General features: G+C 52.4%; 1 protein-coding gene across 1 annotated transcript in view; it reads left to right on the top strand.

Moving 5' to 3' along the window:
* MYO18B (myosin XVIIIB) overlaps positions 1 to 23,859 on the top strand; it is a 221,992-nt gene that overhangs the window by 11,964 nt on the left and 186,169 nt on the right. Inside the window, exons 7-11 of the mRNA XM_079941940.1 lie at positions 3,966 to 4,164; positions 6,148 to 6,290; positions 7,125 to 7,225; positions 8,257 to 8,320; positions 17,233 to 17,377. Of these exons, the coding sequence (XP_079798066.1) occupies positions 3,966 to 4,164; positions 6,148 to 6,290; positions 7,125 to 7,225; positions 8,257 to 8,320; positions 17,233 to 17,377 (652 nt within the window). The remainder of the gene's footprint in view (positions 1 to 3,965; positions 4,165 to 6,147; positions 6,291 to 7,124; positions 7,226 to 8,256; positions 8,321 to 17,232; positions 17,378 to 23,859) is intronic.

Genomic DNA, 23,859 nt, shown 5'->3' with positions numbered 1-23,859 from the left:
AGCCGAGTCATTTGCACCCCATCCCCTCCATTCACTCAGTGGCTCCTGATTGAGTATCCATTGAGGGTCCCTTATGCCAGGCTTGGAGGGAGGAGCAGGGAAGAAGGTGGGCAGATAAATCTGCCTTCGTGGAGCTTTCATCCTCTTGGGGGAAGACGGGCCCAACGCGACAAAGAGAAACGTGTGGAAGGAGACAGCAAGGTGGAGGTCAGGAGGAGTGGGGACGGGTTGCGCCAGGCCTCACGCGCGGTCCTAGTGACTCCGCTTCTACTCTGAGCATGACGGAGATTTTCAGCCGAGCAGTGATGTGGTCTGACGCTGTAAAAGGACCCTCCTGGCTGTTCAGTGGAGGTTAGATAGAGGCGGACAAAAGTGGAGGCAGGGAGACCCCCTGGAGGTCAAAAGTCTTATCTGTGCTCCATTCTGAGGGTTTGTTGGTGGGAAGGTTCAACACGCCGCAGGTACCTTGGGGAGATCAGGACACCTCTCTGGCCTGCGTGTTCTCATCTGTCAATGGAGGATGAAAAGCTGCACCTTCCCCTTTGGCGTCCTGTGGGACAAAGCCATTCCTAGCCCCTGAATGATGCTAAGTCCATTAAAGAGGGGACAGTGGCCCTGCACCCCCTCCCCAGGGCTTCTCTTCTCCTGGACGCCCCCCCCACCCTTAGGTCGCCCTCCAGGCCCCTCCCCAGCCTGGCTGTTCTGGCCAGGGGCTTGGAAGGGTGACGCTGCACTCTCCCCTCCCTTGCCAGGCAGGCTGTGCTTCTGTTACTGCAGCCCAAGGCCCCGAGAGCCTGCTCTGGTTCCTTAGGGGCCCCTGGGAGGGGTGTCTGTCACAGGTCTCTCCGCAAGCCCGCTTCTCACGACCGTGACCGTCCTGATTGCGGCGTCTGCTACACGGCCTGGGTCAGAGAGCCTAAAAGTGCGGGGATTGGGACCCACCCTGGTAGGAGGAACTTGGGTCCCGTGATCCCCCTGAGCCCCTGTAACCCTGTGGTGGGCATGGGTCCCCCCCAAGTCACGCTGCCTCCCACAGCCACAGCTGCCTTCTGTCTTTGGCTGAGTCTCCTCTGGTTCCTCAGATGGCCACCAGGTGGGAGCAGAGACCTGCGGTGAGGCTGGGACTGAGGCCACCTTGAAGATGGGCTAGGAGCGGTCCAGGCAGGGCTGGGGGCCTCTCAGTGGGGGTCTGGGCCGGCCGGGTGGCTGGGAGCTGGGTGCGTGCCTGGGGCTGGCCTCTTTTGGGGTGAGTGTGCTGTGACTGCATGGGGTGTAGATGGGCACACCTGTGTGCAGAGGCCTCTGCAGCTGTTTGTTGGGTGTGTGTGCCCTTGAGTGTGCCCCTGTGCAAGCATGCAGGGGTAGCTGTGTGTGACTGCGGGGCCTGGGTCTGCAGAATCCTCCCTGTTCCCCTGTAGGCCTGAGAAGGCTGACGATTGGGGTAGCCTGGCCCTTGAACTTTATGCTTCCGAAGCGGGAGGTGGCTCCGAGGCTCAGGCCTCAGGCCCCTCTGCCCGCTGTGTTCCCTCAGGTTGTGTCCCGCCAGTGTGGAGGCTTGTCCTACTTTGCCGGCTTTGGGGTCCTGCTGGGCCTTTTGATTTGTGTCAGGATGGGGACTCATTGCTGTTCCTGGGGGTCTCGGGGTAGGAAGGGCCAACAGTGCACTGGGGGTGCTCCTTAGCCCAGGCTGGGGGTTCGGGGAGGGGAGGGCTGCCACACCGGAGTTTGTGCCCCTGGTCCTGCCAAGCCACTGGGAGGGCGGACGTTAGCCCACTTGTCACCCACTTAGCATCCTGGGCTTCCAAGGTCCTCCTCCAGCCAGGCCCGTTTCCCTGCTCCCTTTGGTGCCTTTCCACTGCCCTCACTACCTCCACCGTCCTCTTCCGTTCTCCCTGAAAACCACGCTAAGCAGACAGTTGTCAAGGTCACAGTGACCTCCATGCTGCCAAGCCCAGTGGACAATTCTCTGGTCTCCTCTGACTTGACCCTCAGCAGCACTTCAGGGGCTGGTCCTGCCCTCCTCCTGCCATCACTCCCTTCCTTAGCTCCGGTATTCCGCTCTCCTGGTTTTCCTTCTGTCCCACTGGCCCTCCCTCTCAGCCTCCTTTGCTGGTCCCTGATCGCTCTAAGTCAGAGTGCCCCGTCCCTACACCTCTTCTCCCTCCCTCTTTAAACGCCCACTTCCTTGGTGATCTCATCCAAGCTCATGGCTTTAAAATGACTCCCGTTCAGTATAATTTAATTAGTTGGTTTTTTATCATCTGTCTTCTCCCAAATGAAAGCAAGCTCTACAGGCAGGGCTTTTTTGTCTTAAGTCAGGTTTATTAAGGTATAATTTACATACAGTTGATGTCGTCTTTTTTTTTTTTTTTTTTGCGGTACGCGGGCCTCTCACCGCTGTGGCCTCTCCCGTTGCAGAGCACAGGCTCCGGACGCGCAGGCTCAGTGGCCATGGCTCACGGGCCCGGCCGCTCCGCGGCATGTGGGATCTTCCCGGACCGGGGCACGAACCCGCGTCCCCTGCATTGGCAGGTAGACTCTCAACCACTGCGCCACCAGGGAAGCCTAATGTCACTTTTTTTAGTGTTCACTTCTGTAAGTTTTTGACAAACACGTATAGTTGTGAAACTGTCTCCGCCATCAATTACAGGATAGTTCCCATCACCCTCAAAAGTTCTCCATACCCTTGTGGCCAACCCCTCCCCCATGTCCCGCCCTTGGCAGCCACTAATCTGTTCCTTTGTCCCTTTTCCCTAGTTTTGCCTTTTCTGAAAAGTCATATAAATGGAATTGTACAGCGTGTAACCTTTGGGATCGGCTTCTTCCACGTATCACAATGCACAGCGCATTTGAGATTCACCCTATTGTTGCAGCTGTGAGCCGTTAGCTCTTTTATTCTATTGTATTTTATCGCACAGCTTTGTTTATCTGTTCAGAGGGGGACCAGTTGTCCTGGTTTCCGTGGGAGGGAATGGTTTTTCTGGGACAAGGGACTTCCGGTGCTAAAACCGGGGTGGTTGGTTATCTTAGTTCTTTAGTTGAGGGACGTTTGGGTTGTTTCTAGTTTGTTGATGATTTTGAATACATACTCAATGTAACCAGTGACAGAGAGGGTTTTTTGGTGAACACAAATGTTCATTTCTCTTGGGTAAATAGCTAGGAGTGGGATTGCTCAGTTGTGTGACGAGTGCACGTATCACTGTAAAAGAGGCTGCCAAGCTCTTCTCCAGAGTGGCTGTGTTGTGTAGCATTGGGGGAGAATTCCACTTGCTCTGCATCTTAACCAGAACTTGGTAGGGTGTCAAAAGAATTCAAAACAGGTTTTTTAGCCATCTTAATAGGTGTATAATAATATCTCCTCACGGTTGGCAGAGACTTCCTTTATTCGCCTTGAGTAGTGTTGTGTCCCCAGTGCCTGGGATAGTGCCTGCTACGTAGTAGACACTCAGTGAATATATTTTTTTTCCTGAGTGAATGAATGTACGGGTGGATGAATGAATGAAGTCAAAGGGGCTTCCGGTATCTAAATCTGCTACAGCAAATACATAGCACACGTACTGCCAGTTCCCCCATGCCCTGTTCTGTTTCCATGGCAGACGTCACTCATCAGTTGAGCTATTTTATCCACCTGCTTCATTTCAGACAGGTACGATCCAGTCCTTTGTGTAGCAAGTGAGATGAGCCCCATGAGCTAATGCAGCTCTAGTTCAAGCCTCTCATTGGCGAAAGAAGAGGCCAGGCTCAGAGCAGGGTCCGAGGCTGCCCAAGAGCTCCCAGCGAGCCTGTGGCAGGACTAGATCTCCAGGCTGGGCTCTCCCCAGAGAAATGCACGACGTCTCTGACAAGGCTGGAGTAGGATGGGAGGCATGGACGTGGATCTGGGCTTGAGGCCGGGTTGGAGCTCTGTGGAGTGCTCCCTGGGCCCCAGCTGGGTGGGAAAGCTGATGCCGGCGATCTTCCTGCAGGTGCCCAGGAGCTGCCAGGATGGCCTACCCACCCACGTTGTCTCCCTGGCCCAGCGGGCATACTGGGCTCTGCTGAGCCAGCAGAGGGACCAGAGCATCGTGGCCCTGGGCCGCAGCGGTGCTGGCAAGACCACCTGCTGCGAGCAGGTCCTGGAGCACCTGGTGGGGATGGCAGGCAGTGTGGATGGCAGGGTCTCAGGTACAGTGGTCTCCAGGTGACGTGCAGCTGGGACGTGGCGGGGGCAGTGGCGTGGGGGAAGGGAAGGGAGAGTCGGAGGGGGTGCTGGGCAGCTCTTTCTTATATCCGCTCAGCTAGCGTTCCCTGAGCGCCTGTGTGCAGACCCTGTGCTGGCTTCTGGGCAGGGCCACCCCTAGTCTGTTGGGTACTTTTGTGTGAATTAGAAACAGCTACTCCTTGCCTAAGACACTCACTGCCATATGTGGAAAAGTCATCGCACATCGACATTGTTAGAACCAAACGCTTGGCCGCCGCGTTCTGAGCCATCATCCTAATAAGCATACAGGCCTATGGCCGTCTGATAGAAATGCTGTGCCCTTAGGTGTGGCGTCCTCGTGCAGCGCACAGCCCACTGGACTGTGTGGAGGACCCGATAAGTAAAAAACAAAGGCAAGGAGGCGCTGACGGCCGGAAGGGAGACTCGGCTGCACATCTGTGCCGGACTCCAACGCTCTGCACCGCTTGCTGGCCGAGCGGGGGAGGGGAGGGGCGGAGGGCGCGCAGGGGAGGGGCTGGGGGCCTTCCTCGAGGAAGTGATGTCTGGGCTGGGCATTAAAGAAAGAGTGTCAACATTGTAAATCAACTACACTTCAGTAAAAAAGAGTGTCGATGATGATAGTTACAGTATTGATGGTGATCGTGGTAAATGCTTGTGCCAGGCTCTGTTCCAAGCAGGTCAACTTACTTATTATTTAAAACATCCCTATAAGTTAGACATTATTATTATTTGAATTTTATAGATGAGGCTATTAAAACGCAGGGAGGTTAACCAGCTTGCCCAAGGCCACACAGCTCATACATCCTAGCACAGAGATTCAAACACAGACAGTTTGGCTCCAGAGCTGTTACCCCTGGGCCAGTGTTCTCAATGTATTGTTGCCCCTCTGAGGAGCCTTTTTAATTGTTCTTTCTCCTAATCGTCTCCCACCATGAAAATTTAATGCCGTAGGTTCACACTGTTTATGCAGTGTGTGTGTATGTGTGTATATATATACAGATACAGACATACATATATCTGTGCCCTATTCTATACATAAGAAAGGAAAACTGCCCCCATCCTCAAGAATCAGTTTCTGCCCTCTTGGGGGCAGTATTCCCCCTGCTGGGAATATATGGCCCAGGCAGTATTGCTTTTCTAATAATAACAAACATAATAATAACACCACCACATTTGGAGCATGTTCTGAGCACTTTACATTATTAAATCTTTTAGTCTTTGTTGCAACCACGTAAGGTAGGTAAGTACTATTATTACCCCCATCTTATAGATGGGGTTTCTGAGGCACAGGGAGGTTAATTAATTCACTACAAATCAGGTGACTAACAACGGGGAGAGGCCATATTCAAGCTTGTTTAACCATTGTACTATCCTGCTTCTCCACTGGGGTTATTCCAATGCTTTACTGATCACCTGTTCTGCACCTGGCCCAGGTTAGAGCCCTGTTAGGAACTGGGGATACAGCAGGGAGAGGCACCAGTCTTGGCCCTCCCAGAATGTAGTTCTGCTGAAAGTGTGTGTTGGGGGAGTGGAAGTCAGGCTAGGCTGTATCCAGGTGCCTAGCACATAGTGGGTGCTCGTGTGTGGGGACTGCAGGGCTTTTTGAGCCTGCTGTGATGGAGTGTTCCCTGAGAGCAGGTCCAGGAATGTTAATACCCTGCCCTCCTCCTAGAGTCCACCAGGCCCAGGAGGCCCTAGGGCAGCCCTTATCACTCAGATCGTACCAATCCTAGGTGTGTATATCTCCCCTTCTGGGCTCACTCTTGCTCCCCCCGTGCCCCTACTTGCAGCACAGGGCCAGCCCAGCAGTGGAAGAGGTGTGGCTTACAGCTGAGTTGGGGGAGTGGAGGGGGCCCCGCTGGGGCCTGGGGCCGGCTTGGGGTCCTGTGAGAGGGGAGGATGGCAGCACCCGGGCCACGGCTGATGCCCTGTCCGTGCCCCACCAGTGGAGAAGATTCGAGCCACCTTCACTGTCCTCCGGGCCTTTGGCTCTGTGTCCACCGGCCATAGCCGCTGTGCCACCCGGTTCTCCATGGTGATGTCACTGGACTTCAACGCCACAGGCCGAGTCACGGCCGCCCAGCTCCAGGTGAGGCTTCTGGGTGGGAGGGAGAGGGGGTTCTAAGGGGCTGCAGTAGCCTCAGCCCCACTCAGCAGGGCCCACGCCTCCAGCTGGAACCCTGGAATGTCTAAATGGTCATCGCTCCCCAGGCCAAAGCCAGCTCCTCCCCACTTCGCTCAGTGCCCAGGCATCTCCTCCCCAAGCATGCCGGCTCGTCTGTGCCTCAGAGTATCACAGGGGTGAAATATTCATGAGTAGATACATAATTCAGTCGCTCATTAGCTGGGTCTTAAAAGCGTAAGCCGAAATTAAACAGACGCTCGCTGGCCTGCTGCGGCAGCCCGTGTGTGACAGGCACATGGCCTGTTCGTTCCTCTCTCTGAAATCACCTGGCCCCTCTCCTCCCCGCCACCCCCCCTCCCGCCGCAAACATTCTGTTTGAACAGAAAATAGGATTAGGTTATTAGAAGGGTTGTTTGTATGTGGAGCTGGGAGAATATCCAGACTCGCTGGTGCCCGATAAATCCCTTTCTGTCCCGGCCCTGGAAGTCTACCGTGCATCACCATGTGCGTCAAGTTATTAAGGGCTTCGGTTGCACACGAGTGTGTTGGAGGGCGGCTGTGGGCTAATTGTTAGTACCCTTGGATTTCTTCATCGGAATGAGCCTGTTGTATGCGTTGATTCCCTGCCTGGACTCTGAATCAGTGAGACAAAGGCCTGGCATGTTTTGATTTGGAGGTGTCCAGCCAAGTTGGGGCCTTAGGTGCTGCCTTGAAGAGTGGGCCTGGGGGTTGGTGGGGGTGTGCAGGCAGCCTAGCGCGGCCTCGTGCTCACCGGGTGCCTGTCCTCTCCCCTGGCAGACGATGCTGTTGGAGAAGAGCCACGTGGCCCGGCAGCTGGAAGGGGAAGGCAATTTCGAGGTTTTCTCCCAGATGCTAGCCGGATTGGACCTGGATCTCAGGTGAGCGACTGGGCTGAGCAGGGACGGCCGAGGGCAGTGAGACAGAGGGCCCCCGCTCTCCAAGGCCCCAGCCCTACCTCTGCCTAGAGCTGAGAGGTAGTAGAGCCCAGTGGTTAGGAATCTGGCCTCTGATTCCAGCTGCCTGGTACTGCTCCTGGGCTGGGTGAACCTGGCCGGGTGTCACCTGCTCTGAACCTCTGTGGGAATAGTCCCTTGACTGACCTTACGGGATTAAGTGAGATAATTCACATATGGTTCTTTATACACGCTGGGGGGGGGTGGAGGCTGTCTGCTGTGACGGTGACATTTCGGTACAGGTTCTGACAGCAGCGTGGGAGGTGGGCAAGGAACAGCAGACCCCAAATCTTCCAGAAGCTCCTAAACTCTTGTGAGAGCCTTGGGTGCACCTGAGGTAGCTCAGGGCGAGGAGGCAGCAGGTGGAACAGCAGAGAAGCCAGAAGACTCATCTGGGAGGGCCTTCTGGGGGAGGTGGCCCAGGGAGTCATCTCTGCCCCTCGCTGACTCCTGGGAATTCTTGGACATGTGGCTCCCTGTCTCTGAGCCTTGGTTTCGTCATCTGTCGAATGAATGAGTAAGGTTCTATCTAGTGAAGCTCCAGGGAGTGCTCACCCCAGGCGAGGGGGGATAATTTCCAATTTCCCTCTGCGTCCTCCATCATTTGTCTCCTGCCTTCCACCCCCATCTGAAGGGCAGACCCAACCTGTCCTGAGCCTCCTGGCTAAGGCCAGAGGGGCACCTTACCCTTTGGAGAGAGGGCAGATTAGAGAGGAAACTCCCAGTTTTCAGAGCAGGGTAACAGGAGTAAGGAAGCTTTTGGAAGGCCTTCACTTAAGAAGGGCCCAGTGAGGGCAGCAAGTGAGGAATATTCGGGAGGTAGGGCCAGGGCCTGAGGCAGACGCTGGGGCCGCCTGGGGCGCTGTGTGGAGCCCCATGCCATGGTGACCACCTGCCCTCCAGGCCACTGGGGTGGGTGGGTCCTCCCTTACTTCTGGTCCGTTCTCTGTTTCCAGGACAGAACTGTACCTGCACCAGCTGGCAGACAGCAGCTCCTTCGGCATGGGCGTGTGGCCTAAGGTAAAGAGGAGGTCCTTCTGGGTGTGAGTGAGTGTCTGTGTCCCCGTGGCCAAGATGGGAGGGTCCCCTGTGTGACTTGTCCCTCTGCCACTGGGGTGAGTAGTTGGCAAGGGCTGGTCATGTGGGGGAGGCAGGGTTGCCTTTATGGGGCCTGGGCTTGTCAGGGAAATGAGTCTTGTGCGAATAAAGGGAACCAGGAGGTGGTTTGTGTAGAGGTAAGGGCGCGGTCTCCGGGACAGGCTGTCTGGGTTCTAACCCCGGCTCTGACACTTGCTAGATATGAGACCTCAGGCATGGACCCTAGCCTCTCTGAATGTCTGTGTTCTCTTTGGTAAAATAACAATAGTAGCGGCATCTGCCTCATGGACCTGTTGTCAGGATTAAATGAGACGATGTGCAGAAAGCAGCTAGCACTGGGCTTGGATTACATCAGTCAGTGGCACTTTTCTTAGGAAATATTGTTGATGATTAATGTGGCTTCCTGGAAGATGGGCCCTGTGAGTACGGCCTTGAGAGGTGGTATTCAGTTGTTTAAAAAAGCACATTGTTCACTTGTTTATTCTTTTATTTATTTTTTTATATTTTAAAAATTGTTTTGAGTCACCCACCCCCACCCCCACTCCTACCATCACCCTCTGTGCCAGGCCTGTGCTGAGTGTTGGGATTATGGTCCTCATCCCTGAATTTTCACCCTATCAAGAGAGAAAGACTTGGGAATTAATGCAATCATGTGGGATAAGAGAAATGCCAGAGTTTGTACAACATTCTGTACACCAGAGAATAGATGAAAGCTACTTGGCCTCAGTCAGGGAAGGCTTCTTAGCCAAGGGGACATCTGACCTGGGTTTTGAAGGATGAGTAGGAGTTTACCAGGCAGAGGGGAGTGAATCATTTCTACTCTGAAGCACTTTTCCAAACATACATGTCGGGGAAACAAATGGTGCTGGAATAATTTGGTATCGTCATGCAAAAAAAAAGAATTTCAGTCCACAAATTCTCACCATGTACAAAAATTGACCAAATAAAAGGGATCATAGACCTTAATGTAAAACTTAAAATCATAAAATTTCTAGAAGAAGATAGGAGGAAAATTTCTGTAACTTTGGATCGGGCAAAGGCTTCATAGATATGACCCCAAAAGCACAGTCCATGAGAGAACAAATTGATGAATTGCACTTTGTTGAAATTAAGAACTTCTGCTCTTTGAGTGTCACAATTAATATGAAAATACAAGCCACAGACCGGGAGAAAATACTTGCAAATCACATATCTGATAATGTCTTTGAATCCAGAATTTATAAATGACTTTCAGAACTCATAAATAACCCAACAAAAAAGATGGACAAAAGATTTCAACATAGACTTCCCCAAAGAAGGTACTTAGATGGCATGTGAAAGTATATTAAACCTCCTTAGTCATTAAAGAAATTGAAACTCGAACCACGATGAAATACTACTACACAATTACTGGAGTGTCTACACTTGAAAAGATTGATCATACCAATGCTGGTGAGAATGTGGGGTAACTGGAACTCTCATACCCTGCTGATGGGAGTGGAAAATAGTGCACCATGTTGGAAAACGGTCTCTTACAAAGTTAAACATACACTTCCCATGTGGCACGCTAGTCTACTCCTAGGTATTTATGCAGGAGAATGGAAGTGTACATCCGTGCAAAATTTATTTTACATGAAAGTTCATTAGCAGTTTTATGTGTAAGAGCCCAAACCTAGAAACTACCCAGAATGTCTATTAACAGGTGAATGGATGAATTCATTGTAGAAAACCATAAAGGTAGTATACTACTCAGTAATAACGATGAACTGCTGATAAACCCAAGAACATGATGGCTTTCAAAATAATTGTGCTGAGTGAAAAATCTCAGATGAAAGAGTACAACCATATAACCCCGTGTACTTGAAACTCTAGAAAATGCAAATGAATCCGCTGTGACAGCAGACAGGTCAGTGGTTGCCCAGGGTTTTGGTTGCGGGAGGAGGGGAGAGAGGATCATGAAAGGGAACTTTTGCAGGTGATGGATGTGTCCATTGTCTTGAGTGCTGACGCTTTCACGGGTGTATATGTCAGAGCTTATCACAGTGTACTTGTTAAAGATGAGTGGTTTATTTTTGCCAATACACCTCAGTAAGGCTGTCTCACTCTCTCTCTCTCTCTCTCTCTGCTGGGTACTGTCCACAGAGTTGCTGATTAAGTAGGTCTGGGCTAGGGCCTGAGAATCTGATTTCTCACAAGTCCCCAGGTGATGCTGAGGCTGTGGGTCCAGGGACCCCGCTTTGAGAACCACTGTTGGTGAGTCTGTTTCGACAGTGAGTGGAGTGGGATGAAGTGAGGTGAGCGGCTCCCCCGGCTTCACCTGCCTGACACCCCCCTCCACCGGGGGGACTTGCAGTATGTTCTTCTCTCATGCCTCTTCTCCCCCTGGTTTCTGGCCGCTAGGAGCCCAGACTGGCCCCAGGACGGCAGGGGGTGCGAGGCTATCCCAGTGCTGGGTTTTCTTTAATGAGCTTGGGCCCCATGTATCCGTTTGAATCAGCAAGAGCATTGTTGTTCGTTTTCTTGGTTTTGAGGAGGAGAAGGGCTCCAGCCAGGCCCTCGTGAGCATCTCAGCCTGACATGTTTGTTCACAGTTTGCATACAGGAATGGGGCACAGTGTGGACCCAATCAGGGAGGTGTTTGAAGTGGCTTTCTTTTTTTGTGTGTTTCTGGGGGCTGTTTTTTAGACCAGTTGGTCTGTGGGAACTGGTAGGTATTTCTTTGTTCTCACCCTGCTACCTGGCAGGTATGGAGAGTGTCTTCTTTGTTCTCTAAGAGCAAAAATACAAGCTGGAAATTCGTCAGTCTTTGATACAAGCCTGGGCTAGTTTTCTGGGATTGGGCCATCAGGTACTGGCTCAGTGAAGGAATTTGGTGGTCAGGAAATCACCCAAGAATGAGAGTTGCTAAGTACAAGACCCCGAAGTCGCCAGAGTCAGGAAATAAAAATATGGGATACCTAGACCATATTCATCTTGTAACTGATCTAACAGCACGGTGACTGTAGTTAATAATACTGGACTTACTGTACATTTGAAATATCCTGGGAGAGGAGAACTTACGTGTTCTTACCACACACCAAGAAATGGTAACTATGTGGGGTGGTGGGTGTATTAGTTAACTTCATTGCGGTAATAATTTTACATCGTTTATGTGTATCAAATCCTCACATTGCACACCTAAAAATATACAATTTTTATTTGTCAATTATAATTCAGTAAAGCTGGAAAAAATACATGATGCCCGGTTAAATTCGAGTTTCACATAAACATCAAATATTTTTTTTTTTTACTTAAGTGTGTCCCAAATATTATACGGGCAGGCCTGGAGGGTTGAAGTTGTATCAGAGAGGGCTACCTGGAGGAGGTGAGTACAAGCTGGTCTTGGACTGTGAGAGAAGTTAGGCAGGTGCAGTGAGGCCAGCCTTCCTGCTGCACCGAGCTCCTGATGCAGGGACAACGCCAGGGGAGAGCCAGCAGTGCAGTGGTTGCAGAGCACAGGGTGAGGGTGTGGGCCCGGGGGGCTGTCAGCTGGAGCAGGGCCAGGTTGTGGGGAAGCCGGCCCTTGGGGTGCTGTTGGCCCTCCGTGGCCGCCTTCGCTCGCTGATGGCCAGCTTCCCCTCCTGGTCCCTGCGCTGCGTCCTCCCTGCCTGCCACATTTCAGCTTTTACTTACTTATTTATTTATAAAATTTAGTTATTTTATTTTTGGCTGCATTGGGTCTTCATTGCAGTGCGCGGGCTTCTTACTGTGGTGGCTTCTCTTGTTGCGGAGCACGGGCTCTAGAGTGCAGGCTCAGCAGTTGTGGCACACGGGCTTAGTTGCTCTGCAGCAGGTGGGATCTTCCCTTCCCGGACCAGGGCTCGAACCTGTGTCCCCTGCGTTGGCAGGCGGATTCTTAACCACTGCGCCACCAGGGAAACCCCACATTTCAGCTTTAAATGGAACTTATTTGAGATCTGTTAGGACACCAGGACACATTTGAAATCACAAAGCTTTCATATTATTTTCTTCTTTATAATTTATTTTTCCTCAACCTAGACTGATGTTCTAAAAAAGTACCAGCAGCAGTGGTCATAATAATAATAATAATCCTCGCCTCCCAGCAGTTTGCTTCTGGCTGGCAGCAGCCAGGCTTTGGCCCGAGGCGCATTTATTTTTTATGACCCAGGCATCAACTGTGGAGGAATGGGCTCCAGACAGAAGGATGGGGGATCAGGCACTCCTGCCAGGGGCTCTGCCAGGAGCTTTCTCTTACTTAATTCTCCTAAGGACCCTTTGACAGAAGGGATTATTATCACATCTGTTGGTTGGGAGGAGTAATCAGGCTCAGAGAGGTGAAACTACTTGCTTAAGGGCATGCAGCTTTTAAGTGGCAGAAGCAGGGAATCCAGGTTGGCCTGACTCCACATGGTCTCTCTTGTTCGTCCCTCGCTGTCATCTCAGGTCTGTGCCCTGGCTGAAGACCGCGTGCTCTGGGATGTGCCCCAGTGTGCACCCTTGGGTCACTTCTTCTCTCTCAGCTTCAGTTTTTCCCCCTGTGGAATGGGTGGAGCAACATCCTGATCCTCGGTCTGCTCCTAGGGTGGGTGCTCAGTAGAGAATCTGGCGTATAGTGACTCTGTCCCTCCCCACCTGGGCGGCCTTGGGCAAGTGCCTTAGCCTCTCTGAGCCTCAATCAATTTCTCCTCTGACAATTGGAGAGACTCACAGCTGCCTTACAAGGTAAGAGCACCTAGTGCAGCATTGTAGGTGCTCAGTTAACCCTTCTCTTCTCCCTCCTTAAATGGACTTGCAGTGCCCGGAGAGAACGTGGACCCGTCAGTGTTGAGGTAAAGGGAGCCCCTGGCTATGGCTGGACACCTGTCCTGCCCTCCCCGTGGTCTCCATCAAGTTCACCCACCTGTGCAGGCACCCACGTTTCTTTTGCAAATGAATAGAGTCAGTGTTCTGCATTTCCCTCCCAGATCCGGCTCCAGATCCAGGGGCTGGAACCGTGGGAATCCTTCCAGCCCTGGGTTGGTTGGTTGTAGAGACACAGGGGAGCCCACCCTGGCTCTGGAGGAGGGGGTGTGGTTTACATCCCCGTGAAGCAGAGTGCGACCCCTGGCCCGAACTGTGCTTATAGCGAGGGGCAGAACTCCAGGGGCCGGTTCCCTCGGCCAGGGAGGCCCCCGGTGCCGCGCCCTCCACCAGAGGGCAGCGCCCAGCTGCAGACCGTGGCTTTCTGCGGCCCTGCACCCTGTGCGAGAGACCTGCACGTGCCCCCTCAGGGGACTTGGCACCTAACACACCATGTCTTCCAGCCCCGCGCCCTTCTGCTAGGAGACCCTGCCTGCCTGCCTGCCCAGCGCCCGCTTCTCCTGCTCGTGCTGGTGGCTTCATACAGTGCTTCTTCCCAGAAGTCGCCTCCTTACCCCTCCCCAGGCCCAGCACTCACCCTGTGCTGTCAGTGTCTGCACATCTGTCCCCCTTATTGGACTGGGAGCCCCTCAAGGACGGGCCACGCCTGATTCACTCGCCAGGGACTGCTGTGCAGCAGCAGGGAAGGTGTCCCTGGAAGGCCTGACAGCCTGGGCAAAGGCATGGGGTCGAGCCCAGCATTAACTGAGTGCCACTGTGTGCTGGGCGCTGTGCTGGTGCTTTACACACTTCAACTCATTTAATCCTCACGGTGGCCTGGGAGGAGGTTTGGCTGTTATTTTCATTCTACAGTCGTGGAAACTGAGCCTCCAGCGCAAGGGCAAGAGATTTGTGCAGTCACACCGCAGGGACGCAGAGCCGGGAGAACACGCAGTTCCGTCTGCCTCCAAATCCAAACGTGGCCCCTCTCTGCATTGTCGGGATCTCCTGCGTGCTCTAAGTGCAGCCCAGCTGAATGTGGAGAGCACATTTTGGATTTTAGTTTTTGCACTAAATCACCTGCCATCTTGGGGTAACCTTGAGTCTTTAATTGCATCAGACGAAGCCTGGGCATCTTCTGAGTCAGCTGTTACTTTTTCACTTCTTTTTTTCAATTCAGTTGAGACATACAGTCAGATGTTTATGAAAGCACTAATTTTAAGTGTACAACTCAGTGATGATTATATTCTTACACGCACCTGCGACCCCACACCAGCTCAACATCTAGAACATTCCTCGTTCCAGTAAAGGCTCCCTTGAGTCCCCACCCCATCAGAGGCATCCCTCCCACCTGAGTTATCATCCGAACTTCTCTTCCCATAGGGTGGTTTTGCCCACATCTGGACTTCATGTAACGAGAATCCACAGTGCATGTTCTTTTGTGCATGGCTCCTTTGTCTCACGTGGAATCTGTGGGGTTCATACACGTGCTTGCATGATCAGTGACGTGATCTTTTTCATTGCTGCGTGGTACCCCATCACTGTGCCCTGGCTGGACCACCCACTGTTTATCCGTTCTCTTCTTGGTAGACATTTTGGCCGTGAGTTGATTTATCCCACTGATCTGATTTCTGTTTTCGTGATTTTGAGGCAGGGACTGGCTTTTGTCAGGACATTATGCAGAGGTGTCTGGCTCCCTAGAACTTTAGGGAACTGTAAACATCCTCGTGATTCTGATTGCTTTAGATCAGAAGCGTATATATTCATCCCTCCGTGTCTTCTGTTGCAGCAGAGATTGGGGGAGGTGGGGAGGAGAGAGAAAGAAGCAAAGAAGCTTTAGTGGAAGTTTTCTAATCCTCCTGTTCGTATGAGCGAAGTGGCAGATGATGGAGTCTGCCTGTAATTTAAAGTCAAATGCTCCTGGCTGACAGTGGGAGCCATAATAAACGTGTTGCCACTGTCCTTTTGGTGTCCTTTCTCTGCTACTTTGAAATCTCATAAATAACCAAGAGCATGTTGGTAAGATGCCTTCCTCTCCTCCGTTTGCTCCAGCGGAGCAGCTGCAGTTGCTAGGTTGAGCTCCTCGTTGCTAGGGTTTTTGTGGTCCTGTGGTGCCCCAGAAATACGATGGATCAGTGGAACATGCTTTTGCTATTAATTGAAATGTTTCCACAGCGAATCTCTCAATGTCACTGCGTGCTTTGACAGTGTCCCAATAGGTCAATGATCCTTGCAGGTTTCTTTCGCAGTTAGAAGAAGTGGCTTGAGTGGAGGGGACAAGTGGCCTGGACGGGGAGTCAGAAAGCCTGATTCTAATCCTGTATCTGATACTAACTTGCCGTGTGACCTTGGGCAAGCGTTGTCCCCACTCTAAGCATTGGACTCCATAAAATTCAAGGACCTTCCAGCTTTGACAGCTTGCAGTTCATCACCCAAGCTCTGTCAACAGGCCAAGTGCAAATCAGGTCCTCATTATCTGTTGGAGGACTATTGATGAAAGAATTCTCATCCCCAGCTCACTTCCTCTCAACCCAGCAGGCTTCTGGGTCGCGTCTCCTTGGCCAGATGGCGTGTGTGGAGTTAGGAGTTTCAGACTAATTTTAATATTCAATCAGACATAATTGGGGGAACTTCCCTGGTGGCACAGTGGTTGAGAATCCACCTGCCAGTGCAGGGGACACGGGTTCGAGCCCTGGTTCAGGAAGATCCCACATGTTGCAGAGCAACTAAGCCCGTGCGCCATAACTACTGAGCCGGTGCTCTAGAGCCCATGAGCCACAACTACGGAGCCTACGTGCCACAACTACTGAAGCCCACGCACCTAGAGCCCGTCTGCAACAAAAGAGGCCACTGCAATGAGAAGCCCACGCACCACAACGAAGAATAGCCCCTGCTCGCCGCAACTAGAGGAGGCCCGTGCACAGCAATGAAGACCCAAGGCAGCCAAAAATAAATAGATAAATAAATATATAAATTTATTTTTTAAAAAAAGCAAACATAATGGGGATCCTAAATCTGAAAAAGGAAAAATGATACCCTACAACCCATAAACATCTGCTCATACTATTTTCTGTTTCCTGCTTAAAAATCTTCGGCAGTTTCCCTCTGCGTGCCCCGGGGATGGCAGACAGGGTCTGTTTCAGTTGCTGAGGCAGACCATTGGGTGGGGCTGCAAGGGGGGACATCCCGAAAAGGATCTGGACTCGCTGGTTTGCTGTGGGGTCTTCCTCGATTGGTGGTGTCTGCCCCGGGTCCAGGAGTGTAAATAGGGATGCGTGTTTGTCCATTGTGGCTGGAGTTTTAAGCCTATGCCCTTTCATACTGTGTTGGAGGCCTTCTCCATGGCGCCGGCCAGCTTCTCGTGCTTATTTCCTCCCCCACTCTGTCTGCCCCACCTCCAAAAATACCTGCTTCTCTGTCCACGTTCAGTTGAACACCTGTTGTCTCCACAGATGTCCTTTGTCCCCGCTGTCCCCTCTGCCCGCCAGGTCTTCTATCCCATCCAGTTGGTCAGCTCTACCTATTTGTCTTTCAGACTTCAATCACAATCTTGTCTCATCTTCTGCGACATTCTCTTTGACTCTCTCGAGTGGGATTAATTGGCCAGGCCCTCCTCTGAGATCCCACAGTCCCCCACTTAGCCTGTTTCGCACTTAGTTGTTTTTAAGTCTCTTTCCACTGCCAGCTTGAGAGGTCCTCAAAGTCAGGTTCTGGATTTCGCTCATCTCTGTCTCTCCAGAGCCCAGCATGGTGCAGCGCCTCAGTAAATCTGTTGAATGAACACACGAGTGAATAAAAATCATGTCGCCTTCCAAAGTCAGACAGTAATGATCTTTATAACTTTCCCAGCAGCCTGAGCTGTGTGTGTCAGTGCTCCCCAGCTTAATAGTGGGTGATTTACCATGGTCATAAAATGACCACACATTCCCCTCGGACCGCGCCCTGCTTCCACTTGCAAGTTTGCATTTCCTCCACCGTGACGGCCTGTTTGTCTTCCTCTCTCCCCTTGCTCTCAGCCTGAAGACAAGCAGAGGGCGGCAGCTGCCTTCGCCCAGCTCCAGGGCGCCATGGAGACGCTGGGCATTTTGGAGAGCGAGCAGAGGGCCATTTGGCGGGTGTTGGCAGCCATCTACCACCTGGGTGCGGCGGGGGCCTGCAAAGGTACGTGCTTGCCGCCGGGCTTACCTGGGCTGCCGGCTGTCTCCACCGGCAGGTGCCTGACAAGGCCCTTCTTTCCGTGAGGTGGGACAGGGTCAGCCTGTCACCTTCCACGTCTCTGGGACTGCTCTCGGGGAGGCTGCCAAACCAGGCGTGCCGAGAAGGCAGCGGGCTGGGTGTTTCAAGCAACCACGTAACCCAGCACTGTCCAGTGGAACTTTCTGTGATGATAGGGGGAGGTTCTCTGTCCAGTAGGGTGGCCGCTAGCTGTATGTGGCTGTCGAGCTTTTGACATGCAGCTGGTGCAACCGAGGCGTTGAATTTGTCATTGCATTAAATTCTAATTAACATACATTTAAATAGCCACATGTAGCTAGTGGTTACTATGCTGAGAAGAGACACCCTGGAACGGGTGAGAGGAGACTGGGTCCACGCGCTGAAGGTGATGTTTTCCCGTCTAGACATCTTGGAGATGCTCACACCATGTGCGCTGAAGCTCACCCAGCTCTCCTTCTCCTCCCAAACCTGCTGCCCAGCCTTAACTGTCTGTTTGCTTATTGTCCCTACTTCAAGTTGGTCTCCCTCCCCCATCCCTATCCAGTCGTTGACCTTGCCCTGTAGATACTTTCTGTGACAGCATTTCTGTCCTGACTTCTCTATTCTTTCTGTTATCACCTTAGACTAAGTATTTGCTAGTCCCTTTTTTGCTTGGACTATTGAGGTAGCGTTGTTGCATATGGCTTGGCTCCACCCTCATTGTGGCCACTGGGCTCCTTTCTAAAACGTAGACCTGTTGTGCCATTCCCTGCTTACACTCCTCCCGAGGCTGTCTCTTGTCCGCTACATCAAGTAAAATTCCTTGACTTGGCTCCTCGCTTCCTAACCAGACTCCTGTGCCGTTGCGTTTGGCACTACGAAAGGTCCTGGGGAGACGGTCACTGTCAAGAGCAGTGTGGCTCCTGCCTTCGTGGGGCTTGTGGTACCTTATACTGTGATTGTGTCTTTGCCTAGCTGTTTCCTGTAGAGAGTGGCTTCCTTTGGGCCCAGAACATAGAGTTGGAATTTGCTGTTTGAATGGTTACATGTGGGCATGGAGGTCTGTCCTCTGGAGCTGTGTGTTGACTCTGGCTGACGTTCTGGGCTATTCCTCTGTGGGGCAGCAGACTTCTTTGGAATATGCTGGCATGTTATTCCTGCCATTCCCATACCCGTGGGCCTTGTGGCCTGTTCTTTTGATTTTCATACACTTGAGCTGCATTGGTCCACTGATTTGATTTTGGACATTTCTAGAAGTTATGCTGAGTCAGAGATAGGTAGGGTAGGGGGTCCACAGTTGGTCCAAGCCAAGGGCAGACATGCTTAACTGGGCAAACATGGAAAAATCAAATGCCACTTGCCTTTTCCAGAAATCAGCCGTGGGCCATGCTCAACGCCCTGAAATCAGCCAGCTTTGTAAATGGACTGGGATTGGGGATGTCATTGCACAGTTTAGATCAGAAAAGCTGTTGGAAGGTTTAGAGTTGGGGCACAGGCATCTATAGATTGGGGATGTGTGGAAGGAAGCAAACCTATTTTACAGAATAGAAAACTGAGGCTCAGAAGGTCTAGGTGCAATGAACTCCAGGCTGGGGACTCCCTGATGATGCAGTGGTTAAGAATCTGCCTGCCAATGCAGGGGACACAGGTTCGAGCCCTGGTCCGGGAAGATTCCACATGCCACGGAGCAGCTAAGCCCGTGCACCACAACTACTGAGCCTGCACTCTAGAGCCCGTGTTCCGCAACAGGAGAAGCCACCACAGTGAGAAGCCTGTGCACCGCAACGAAGAGTAGCCCCCGCTCCCCGCAACTGGAGAAAAGCCCGCGCAGCAACGAAGACCCAACACAGCCCCCCTCCAAAAAGCTCCAGGCTATGGGCACTTGAGGGAGGCAGATTTGAGTTCAAAACCAAACTTCTCTGAGTTTCAGAGAGGCCTTCTCTTTCATTGGGCCAAGACTAGGGTTGGTGTGAGGATTAAATGGAGTAAAGAAGAGAAAGCTGAATTAAGCTGCTTTCCCCGGAGGCACACCCTGAGACAAAAATTGCATGTAGGCTTTGGGGAAGGGGGTATCAGGAGGAACCAATAGAGAAGTGAGGGAAGAAAGGCAGGTGATGCTGGAGCCTTAAGGAGTGGATTAGCTCTGGGAAGTGGGGGGCCAGTATCTCTCGGGACCTCTGGGAGACTCTGAAGAACATGTCTCCTCATCGAGTATTACCCGAGGGGCGAGGGAGCCGGGATATTGATCTATACCGCCTCCTGCTTCTCCCTGGTTGAAGGTTGCTCCTGGGGAGCATTCCCCCCTGCCCTTCCAGCCTGCCCCATGCATGAGCTGAGCATGTTCCGGCAGCCAGGAAAGCAGAGAGGCGCAGACAGGTACCTGTAGTGACAGGCCAGGGACACGTGTGGCGTGGTATGTACGGAATGGCCAGGGTGAGGGGTGGTGGACAGGTCATCCGTGCTTCTAGCTCAAGGCAGTCCCTCAGTAGACTGTGTTGTTGAGCCTGGGTTAGGTGACTCTCCCAGGGTGTCGCAGCCACATGCCTCTCTGCTTTGCTCAACTCAAATAGGCTTGCTCCCTCCCGGCACTTAGCAAAGCCTAGGGAGAGAGCAAGGCGGTTGGGACCTACCTTCCGATTTCCATTGTCACGCTTGAAACCTCTCTGCCTCTGATGTGACAAAACGGAGGCTAAGGGAGCCCCCAGTCTATTGACCTGTCACCAGAGAAGTTTGATGCCTGACTTGCTTCTCCTGAGGCTCATGGGGCACCCCCTCTATGTGGGCTCGGGACTCATACCTGTGGCTGCCTGTAACGATAAAAGAGAAAGGCACATTTATAAATATTTTATTAATACATGATTATGGCAGTAATTCCTCCCAGCCTCCCCAACCCCACCTTATAAATTATTTTAAGAGGAGCTGCTGTCAGTCTGCCTGAGAGGCCTGCTTCATGATTTACTTACTATATATTCTGCTTTGGAAGATTTAATAATAGGTTGCTCTAAAATCAGCTATTAAGAATTTCAAAGTCATATATAAATGTCTTTGCTTTGTGTCATAACAGATCATTTCGAAATATATTAAGAATCATTTCCGTTAATCAGGTTTTTTTTTTCATTAATACGATGCTCTCCTCCCAGCGCACCCAGCTTCCTTAACTTATTTTGAAAGTCCTGATCCTGTTTTTAAAAGCCAATATCAGTTCCTGTGGGTAGATTTCAGGCCTTATAACTGGACTTAGGATGTTTGAACTGTTTCAGCAGTAACGACAACCACCACTAATATCGGTTTAGCGTTTGATGGTTTCAGAAGCACTTGTACCTCTCTTGTGCCTTTTGATCTGATTGGATTCATACAATAACCTGGTGAGGAAGGATAGTGCCGTGGGCAAGAGTCAGCCTCCTGGCTTGGCTTCTCTGAACCTCAGTTTCCTCCGCTGTAAAATGGGGCTAATGATGGCACCCACTTTGTAGGCTTGTCTTGAGGATTAAATGAGTCAGTGCCAAACGCGTGGAGCACAGGACTTGGCTCACGGCTTTATAAGAGGAGGAATGCCGTTTACCTGATGTTGCACAGCTAGTATGTTCCCGAGTGAGGTTTGGAACCACAGCCCGTCTCCCTGCAAAGACCACTCCCCTTCCCTAGACTTTGCAGAGGGTTAGGGTCATTCCTTGCTGGAGAATTGACCTGTTTTCCTGGGCCCTGTGCTGAGTGCTTATAGACGTGATGTCACTGCACAGCCTTAGACTAGCCCAGGAGGAGCGAGAACTATTAGATGCCCATTTTACAGATGAGGAGACTGAGGCCTGCCAGAGAGGTTCATCCTCATCCCCAAGGGCACACTGCTAAAGCCAGAGGTGGGATTTGGACCCAGGTCTGCCCAGGCACTGAGCCTACACCTCTGAGACGACACCTCTGGTCTCCCTGGCCCTGTGTGCCACTGCTTCTGGCCTCACAGGCTCCAAGGGCTGGTGTTGTCACTTTTTCACTGGGGTGCCCTGTTTTTACTCATGACACTTCTGACACCAAATGTGTGGGGCTTTCCTTACACCAACCAGTCCTCTGATTTTCCGGACACCAATTGGGTGTCCTACAATTTAGTCCACTCCTGTTACTACTTGGAGTTAGTGCAGGTTACGGGCTCGGGCCCACAAGACTGTACCACTTCAGACATTGTTCATAAGTTTGGGCCACCTGTACTTCTGATGGACCGGCTATAAAGTTGGGCTCCCACAGACCCCTCCTTGGTTTGATAATTTGCTAGAATGGCTCACAGAACTTAGGAGGGCTTTTACTTACCAGTGCCTGTTTACGTAAGGCATACAACTCAGGAACAGCCAAACAGAAGAGATGCGCAGGGCAAGTTACAGAGCAAGGGACTTCCCTGCCTTCACTGTGCGACCCTCCGGCACCTCAGTGTGTTCAGTGCCCTGGAAGCTCTCTGAGCCCCATCGTTCGGGGTTTTTGGAGGTTTCATTACACAGGCATGATTGATTAAATCATTTTAATCAGTCACGGCCCCAGCACACTCCTGGGGGCTCCTGAGTCTCCTCTCTTGGGAGAGTGGCATTAGGCCCCCACTGAGCCCTGAGTTCCTGCAGGGCGCTGCCACCGTGACCTTCCCCCACCACCTTCTGGGTCCCTCCAGCCCGTATGACTTGGTGTTCTTGACCCCAGGAGTCTGGCTGCCTGTGGGGCTCTGGATCACCCTGTCATCAGCAGTGCCCCGGGCAGCGTTGGAGTCAGAGAGGGCACCCCCCCCCCCTTCCCAGAATGTGGCAGAGCAGCGACACGGGCGTCTCGAAGTCAGCTAGTCCTGGGTTCAGGGCTCAGCTTGGGCTCTTACTTAGCTGTGTGTGACCTCGGCCAAGTTCTGGGGCTCGCCCGAGCCTCCTCTGGAAGAGGGAGAAGGGGCGGCAGAGAGCCGTCTGGGGTCTCACACACGGCTGCGGTGCTGGTAATGCTCTCACTCTGGGCTGCCTCCCATGGGCAGGCCCGGTGGCTGCTGGCTTGGCCGGTCATCGTAAAGAGGCCGTGTTCTTCCCTCTCTCTGCACTGTCTCCACCTCCTTTCTGTTTCTCAGGCTCACTGTCCCTGCTGGGTCCCTTGGGAAGGCCGTGGGAGGGGGCCCTGGGGGCTGCCTCGGTATGGCAGGCAGAAACCCCTGGGTGATTTGACGCGGGATGGTTTGCTGTGAACCAAGACTCATGGGCTGGGCTGTCCCTCAGGAGCCATCAGGGAACCACTTATCCAGCCTCGTGTTTCTTTCCTTTGGCAAAATGAGGCCCATGGAACAATCAGCTGGCACCCATGTGTTTTGAGTGGCAGCAAACATGTTCTCTGGAGCTCACTTGACAAGGAGAGGGCGGGGGAGGAGGGACATGCTGGGCCCTGCCGTGGGCGGGGCCGGCCGTGAGTTCAGGCTTCTCCACCTCCTGGCTGTGTGATTTAACCTGTGCAAGAGATTTTACCTCTCTGGACCGCAGCTTCCGTGCCTGTAAAATGGTAAAACCCTGTCTACCTTCTGCATCGTTAGTCAGGTAATGGCTGCATCCCGCCCACCTGGCACATAGGCGGGGTTCAGCGAGCCCTGACTCCCTTCTCTTTGCAAAGTGCTTTTTGTCATCTGTTGGCTCTGTTGGCATCAAAGCCTGCCCTGACGTGGGCCGGGTCGGGTGGAGAACTCAAGCCCCCAGGGAATGCAGCTCCTTGCTTAAGGGCACATGGTGAAACCTCTGTGCTAGTGATCGGCAGCTTCAGAACCGGGGTCCAGTTCCAGACTCTCAGTCCAGTGCTCTTTCCACAGCTTCAAGGAAGGTTCTGAGGGCCAGGGAGAGTGTGGGGTTGTGGTCAAAGCAGTCAGGAGTGACACAGTCTTGTGCTCGAGTGGAAGTGAGGATTCCAGCACTTGCTAGCTTTGGGACTGGTCACGTGACCTTGCTGCTTAACAGATCAGCCCCACGTTGTTCCGTGGCTTGAACAATGATCATTTTATTATCTCCCCAAGCTCTTGGGGGTCTGCAGTTTGGAAGGGCTTAGCTGGGCTGCGGTCAGAGGGTGGCTGACCCAGAAACAGTGGGGCTGGAGTCGCCGGGACTAGCCAGGCACCTCCGTCTCTCCGAGCCTCAGATCTTGGGTCCCCAGCGTGGGCCTGTTTGGGCTTCCTTGTGGCCTGGCAGCTTCGGGGCTCCAAGGAAGCTTCCAGAGAGCAGCATGGAAACTGCATCGCCTCTTCTGAGCTGGCCTCAGCTATCATGCAGTGTCACTGCTGCCATGCTCTATGTCACAGCTTCAAGGGCCAGGCAGTCTAGACTCCAGCCCTGGATGGGGGAGTGACAAGGTGAGAGATACTGGTGTGGCGATATGTTGGTTGAGAAAGGAACTTAAGCTTTCTGAGACTCAGTTGTCCGACCTGTAAGATGGCATTGAAAATAGTAGTGACTTCACAG

This window comes from Stenella coeruleoalba (assembly GCF_951394435.1).
Source record: "Stenella coeruleoalba genome assembly, chromosome: 14".
NCBI lineage: Eukaryota > Metazoa > Chordata > Mammalia > Artiodactyla > Delphinidae > Stenella > Stenella coeruleoalba.
The sequence above is the reverse complement of the archived record's forward strand: the minus strand, read 5'-3'. Positions and strand labels throughout refer to the sequence as shown.